We start from the raw sequence: 6,777 nt of genomic DNA, 5'->3' as shown, positions 1-6,777 counted from the left end.
ATTCATCGTCAAACCAGCCGTTCCGACTTACCTCGCAACTGGGAGCAAGTATGTTTGTGGCTGTATCACTGATAACGATCTTCAGGTGATTGTGAAGATCATTTGGTGATGCTTCATCTTCAGGATCTCTGTTAGCTGCAGTTATTGCGGCATCCATTTCGCCCTTATAGGTGTTGCGGAGGGCTGTGTTGCGAATGGCTTCAGTGTTAACTCTCACCTGATTGTCAGAGGGAATTCTGGAAGGTGTTGTCATTCGAGCTCGGAGCACCATGCCAACGAGATAGTGATTCGAGTCTATATTGGCCCCGCTATATGTTGTGACATTCATCAAAGCTAAGAGGTGGCGGCGTTCGATTAGCACGTGGTCAACTTTGTTAAAAGTGGTCCTGTCTCGAGAGGCCCACGTTTGTTTGTGGACCGTTTTCAAACCAGGTACTTCCAACAACCATAGCGTGTGACACTGTTAATTGAATAATCCGCAGTCCGTTATCATTTTTATCTCTATGTAAACTATTGGAGCTGACGTATCACCTGAAAACGGGCTCCATCCCTACTTGGCTGTTAAAATCCCGAAGTATGATTTTAATATCATACTTGGAACAGGCTTCGAGGGATCGTTCTAGTGCCTCGTAGAAGGTATCTTTCTCCAACTCTGCAGTCTACTCTGTAGGGCGCGTACGTTAATGAGGCTCATCTTTCTATTTGCCTCGCAGGCGCAGAGTGCATAGCCGTTCGCTTATGTTTCAAAGCCGATAACAGCAGGTTTCATTTTTTGGCTGGCTAAGAATCCTACTCGGAGCTGATGGTTTACTGGATGACCGCTATAATATATGGAGCAGCGACTCTTCTCCAGGAAACCCGTCCCTGTCCAACGTATCTCCTGCAATGCTGTTATAATGTAACCTATATTGGGACAGGGTATCGGTTAGCTGCTTGGCAGCTCCGTCTCTGTACAGGGAGCGCACGTTCCATGAGAAAATGTACAAGCCGTTATTCCGTTTTCGTTGCCGAGTTCGTCGTTGTGTCGTCATTCTAGTCAGAGGTTCCTATTGCCAGTCCCAACCCCCAACCTGGAGGACCAGTTGGTACATTCTCGGGAGTCTTTGTCATTCTCGGGAGACTCGCCTTTATCCAACTCCGTCTGCAGCTTTCCGTTTAGAAAGAGCTCCCAGCGGCCACCACGTAGAGGTGGAGGTAGGGTTTGGGAGTAGAGCTATTGGTGTTAGTTGAGCAGGCATTTCGCAGGTTTTATACTCCATCGTGGGTACCAATCCACGTTTCGCCCTGGGACCTATTCTACCTTTTTTTCATATATCGAACTCAGCAAACATAGCTAAATATTCGAAAAATCAAGCTAATCATAAAACAAAAACAAATGCTGTATGACACATATGTTCTCAACGACAGTCCACCGTTTTTAATTATTTTCTTTCGGTCTCGGCTGAAGATAAATTGTCCCGAATCAGGTTTACTAGTGTGAAATAAAGTGTGTTTTTTATTTTCTATAATTTGTGTGTAGTCAAGCTTGTGCTTGGTTAGAAAAATTTTACGATTTTCTCTCCTAAAAACAAAAAATTTTTAAGAAGCCACCGGCAACGTATACGTTGACGCTGAGGAAACAACTAAAAACGAAGAAAAAATTCAGTTAAACTTAAAAAAAAAAAATTAAAATTAAAATTTTTCTTTAGTGCCCATTTGACAGGAACCAGACGAAACTATGGTCCGCCTACGAAATCGCGAAATTCCAGTTACAAAGAACAATAAAAACGGTGCAACTGATGATGAGTACGACCCGCTTCGTCTGTATCATCGATATATTCACAATTTGCAGATCACTCCAAAGCCCAAAGATTCCTCGGCCAACACCACAGCTAAAGGTCCAAAAAAGTATAGTCATCAGCAAACTCCGAAGATGATGCGTCCGACACCCGGATTAGGGGGTACTTTGGATACAAAGCGGTCCAAAATTGCCAGCCAAGTAAGGTCTAAGCCATCTGTCGATATTCAAAGCTCGAGGAGCAAAATGCGACCGAAGACCGCCTCATCTAAAAGGAAACCAGTGGAAAATTTAGAAGAATATTGTATTTCTCCAGAGAAGAAAGTTACTTTTGAGGCTGACGAAATCGAATGTTTCTTCGATGCCCTCAAGGAAACAGTGGAAGAAGTTGTCCAAGTAGGTGTGAAAAAGTACTCAAAAGTTTATTCATGTTTTCCTATTCGTATTGAAATCAAAACAAAGGGCAAATTTTCTCCATGTGATCCGTTTAAGACATTTGAAGGACCACTCGCTGGAGAGACGAGTTATCGAATATTCACCCCCAACAGATATTCGACTCAGCCGCCTTTTAAGCCTGTAAACCGGTGGTTCGTCAGCTGAGAATTAGTTAATGGAGTAGAGTTTGAGTTGTTTCCTTCAACTGTTTGCCCTGAAATAGTTAAAGAATATTTTTCTCCTTATAGTATTCAGCGGACCTCTAGTTTGCTCGCCTTTGCTCAGTTCTAAGGATATCACTGCATGCAGAAACCCAAATTTCACTGTTCTTTCTACGTGCTTTGGATAGACTTCTACATCCTCCGGAAGCCGTGCGTAAACGAACGCGTTATTCACCCCCGATGTCTTATGTAGGCCACAACACTTGCCAAAACTGTAAGGCCCTCTTGTCAGGTCCATGGCCATGTTTATTGCATCAATAAAGAAAAAGTGCGGCAAAACCCATATTGATACGCCCAGAGGGTGTATCTGTTTTCAACGATTGGTGGGAACCTGTAGTGAATGAACTTTTGCGCAATCTTCTCTATTTTTTAGAACGATATAAAACTAAACCTTGTGGTTTGTCTAACAACACTTGTCCTTCCTCCTCCCTCGCTTTTCCTATAGGTAAGCAATATAGTTTTTTTATCCTCACCTCGTAGGTTTTGGCGAATGAATCCAGCCTAGTCCTAATTATCTGATGCTACAATTTTTTGGTCTATCAACACCTCAAGTTTTATTTCTGCTGATCCTCCCATATATTTCCCGAGGTTTTCCCGCGGTGACTGTAAATAACGTGTATATTAGAATCCATCACCATTTACTCGTTGCATTTGCGCTGTTTGGATGGCACAAAACCATGACTGACTCCTAAGACTATTACTACTGTGCTAAGAGCAAATACAGAACATTCCGGCTGACTCAGCTCTTCAAGGGCACCCCACTGGATTCACGACGGAGAGTAGCGCTCCACCCTGCTGCTAGACATCTTTCTAAGGTTCTCAAAAAATGGTTTACCTGGTGTACGCAGTCCGGCTCTAGCTAAGCTGGTCAATGGCGAAGGAAGTATTGAAGGTTTCTCCTCCTCTTCGCAGTTTCGCCAATGCGAATGATTGGATATTCGGAGTTTGGTGGCATCATCCCCTATATGCCAGTTCCCGGTTCAAACCACCGTAAATTTCTGCCCATTTCCATGCGACTAACCCAATTACGACCGGGTCTTATTATTGGAGAGTCAAATCCTGCTTGGCTTGAAGCAGGTGTTAAGCTTTCGCCAGTTCAAGTTAGCGTCTGCTAAGTAGTGCGAACAGAGACCACCCTTAACAGTCACTAGCATGAGGAAGACGCACTTCTGACTCTCGATCAGAATGGCTACATTACAGTTGGGACTCGGCCATTCCCCAGCCATCATCAAGCTTCCAGGAACGCCAGTACTTCTACAACTGGCGAATCTTGGGAAGTCCACTGCAAATAGCCTCGTGAAGTTCAGTTTGCATGTGGCGTAGTTCATCGAGCGCCGCGTCTCTGAGATGCTGCTACTATAATCGCAAGGCTTCACTGTCCAACGTCTGGGCTTAAGTAGTCTGAGCGCAATGTACATTACAATGCCTATGATGCAGAGGTCCATACGGAGGAGGCGCAGGAGTACATTGAAAATATCTGTCAGGCAGCCTCAATAGCATCTGCACCCGCGGGTTTTGAATGCCATTAAACTTGGTTCTATTGTACTTCTTGCTCAGCGCCTGCCACCACACAATAGACCTGACTATGTTCATCCAAAAAACAGCTCTCGCTTTTTCGTAATCCTGCCCTCTGCCCTGTGAGCTGGGGATTAAAACTACAGTCAAACTCTTTTGTTGTCGTAAGAGACGACTAAAATTGGTAGAAATTTCTAGTCTGGCAACCTGTATATTTTGAAACTTTATTGCTATCAAAACGTCAACAATGCCCCGAATAGGGTCCTGCAACTAACATGATTCGTTTCTGGAATGTGGGCACGCTCCCCGACAACGATAGCAAGGATCCTCAGAATGTTTGCTTTCTCCAACTTCAGCGGGAATTCCAACGATATAACTTCGACATTCTAGGCCTAAGCAAAATAAAATAGTACGACTCAGGAGAGTATTCCTCACCCTCTTGCGGCAATGTGGTTTTGCACTCTGGAAAGCCAAGTGGTAGCAAAAGCGAATCGGGAATCGGGTTGTTTCTGACGAATACCCACAAACCGCGATCTTTTGACTTAGAGCCCGATTTCTGACTGACTTCTGATTGCAAGATTCCGATCCAGACTAAGAAGTATTACAATTGTACAAAACTACGCACCAGCCAAGAGTGGAGAAAGAGGCTCTTTACGAGCAATTTCACACAATGATAATGGTGGGAGTTCGTGACCTTCGTGATCCGAAAATAGATTTAGGAGGAGGAGAGGCGCTCACATCGATCTCGAGAAGAATCCTCATCTGATGGTCGCTTCTGCTAGCTTGCTTGTTGCGTCCGCTACTTCTCGTAAGATTGGGGAGCTGCGACCCTTCCTCCCCCTATATCGAGCGCTTGTAAGGTCCAGACAGTGGGAGAGCTATCTTGCTGATGAGACAGGAGATCGTCTGAGAATATCGATGAACATTGGGCCACCATCAAAAATGCTCTTTTCTCTGCGGGTCCCACACAGGTCGTGCTCTAACCAATTGAGGAGGGTTAAGGTTTCGCCTAACCCTGAGCTTCGCATGAATGTGAAGTAGATTTAGTCCAGCACTCGTGTCAATCTCTCTATGTTTATGACGTTATGAAGTAAAATCAAGAGGTATGTTCGTCAGCCGGTCACATACCAACCTACTGATCACTCACCGATTACTATCTAATCTTCCAAACCGGTTTAATAGATTGTTACTATATTTTTCGATTTGTTTCGAGAAAGTCTGGTAGGCTGTCATAAGTCTTCATTAGTTAGTATTTAAAGACAACTTAAGACACATTAATAACTTTATTAATTTTCCAGTCAAAATTAGCAAACATGGTGAATTCTGTTGTTGATAGTCTAACCAAAAAAATTGAAGAAGTATCGAACAAATCACAAAAAGTTGAAGCGACTTTGGCCGCAATGTGTGGAGAGTTAAGTAACAGTAAGTATAAACATCATCTTCACTCAACTAAACCAGAAAAACTCATGAACCTCTTTCTAAGAAATAATGTACTATGGAGAAGAACACAGTCGCCATTTTCGCTACATTTGTATGAAGCTAGAATACGACAAAATATTCTACCAGCACATCAACAATCTAATCCATCCAGACCCAGCTAAAACATCAGAAAGTGGTCAACAGACCATGCAACAATCGACTCCGCACGAGCCACATCAAATCACTCGAAAATTGTCACCACCCTCGCAACATTCCATCGCAGGACAACAGGGCATTGATGTTTTTGCAACAATTCCAACCTGTTCGCACAATCAGAATTTATTGAGTTCCCACGAAGTCAACACTATCCACCAAACTACGGGATGGCCACATCAAGCTGGGGACTCGGCCCTCACTGCACAACTTCCTCCGATATCTCAAACAGCAAGACCTTTCAATCATTCCCCATCTGGGCCTTTCCAGCGAGTCATGGCTTGTCAGACAACCCGTAGTTGTCACAAGCAAATTGAAAAAGCGAAATCAAACCCTGAAACCATACCGAATGAAATGAGTGATCCTGCGAATAGTTTGGGGCAGAGCAAGTCTTTGGACGTGGCTTTCGTATCTCCCGGATCAGACAATAAGGCACAACTAGGAATCAAGGAGTTTTTAGATACTTTGAAGGTGTTTCAGTCTAACTTAAATAATAGGCCATCGCGAGATAAGAATGACCCTGTAGGGGTGGAGGAAGTGAATCCTGTCAAACAGGCCTCCACTCTAAGTCTGATGGATACCGATGACTCAAGCTCTGAATGCTTGGTAAGTAATGGAATGTCAATACTGAGCAGTGAAGGTGACTCTACACCCCTTCCACCAGATTAATGAATGAATAATCTCAAAAGTATATCCGGTAGGCATTGTCTCCAGGATATGTATGAATATATATATTATTTTGAGTGAGTTTTCGTTTGTAGTGCCTTTCAAATAAATACTTTTTTAAATTTGCGGGTTGCTTTTTCGTATTACCTGTAATAACCTGGAAAGTAAGATAATTAAAAACTGGTCCATGGCCGCTACAAATTATCCACTTTGACATAAAACCAACCCGCCCCTTTTTTTAAAGCAAACTCCTATAATCATGCTTCAACCAGCGACCAAATTTTACATTCGACATCCCATTACATAAGTGGTCCTCCCCATTAAATTTTACAACTCTTTGAGGCAAGGGTTATCCCCTTCACCAAACATCACAATAAATGTCCTCAAACGAATTCCTCTACAGTCACTGCCACCCGCTCATGAAGTCCTCGCCATGGAGAACAAAGGATTCGACAAAAAAGTGAACCATTTCAGAAATTGCCTGTAAAGTGATATCGCATGATATAAATCTTGATTTCGGTCGGCTGGCGG

At 43.4% G+C, this 6,777-nt stretch overlaps 1 protein-coding gene across 1 annotated transcript; it reads left to right on the top strand.

Annotated features, from left to right (window-relative positions):
• The first annotated feature begins 1,595 nt into the window (after nt 1-1,595).
• Nucleotides 1,596-6,372, top strand: LOC119659439. The gene is made up of 5 exons (XM_038067522.1): nt 1,596-1,644; nt 1,703-1,769; nt 1,832-2,173; nt 5,247-5,370; nt 5,432-6,372. Exons 3-5 carry the CDS (start codon nt 1,913-1,915, stop codon nt 6,247-6,249), a joined length of 1,203 nt encoding a protein of 400 aa, XP_037923450.1. The 5' UTR covers nt 1,596-1,644; nt 1,703-1,769; nt 1,832-1,912; the 3' UTR covers nt 6,250-6,372.
• The last annotated feature ends 405 nt before the right edge of the window (nt 6,373-6,777 follow it).

The sequence above is a fragment of the Hermetia illucens genome, chromosome 6 (genome assembly GCF_905115235.1).
Source record: "Hermetia illucens chromosome 6, iHerIll2.2.curated.20191125, whole genome shotgun sequence".
Classification (NCBI taxonomy): domain Eukaryota; kingdom Metazoa; phylum Arthropoda; class Insecta; order Diptera; family Stratiomyidae; genus Hermetia; species Hermetia illucens.
Note: the sequence above shows the minus strand (reverse complement) of the source record. Positions and strands in the feature narration are given on the sequence as shown.

Bases quoted from the DNA above. Each gene is read 5' to 3' on its own strand.
- LOC119659439 (XM_038067522.1), top strand. From the start codon at position 1,913: ATGATGCGTCCGACACCCGGATTAGGGGGTACTTTGGATACAAAGCGG. The intron at 2,174-5,246 runs GTAGGTGTGAAA...TTAATTTTCCAG, and splicing joins CAGTGGAAGAAGTTGTCCAA to TCAAAATTAGCAAACATGGT. The intron at 5,371-5,431 runs GTAAGTATAAAC...CCTCTTTCTAAG, and splicing joins GTGTGGAGAGTTAAGTAACA to AAATAATGTACTATGGAGAA.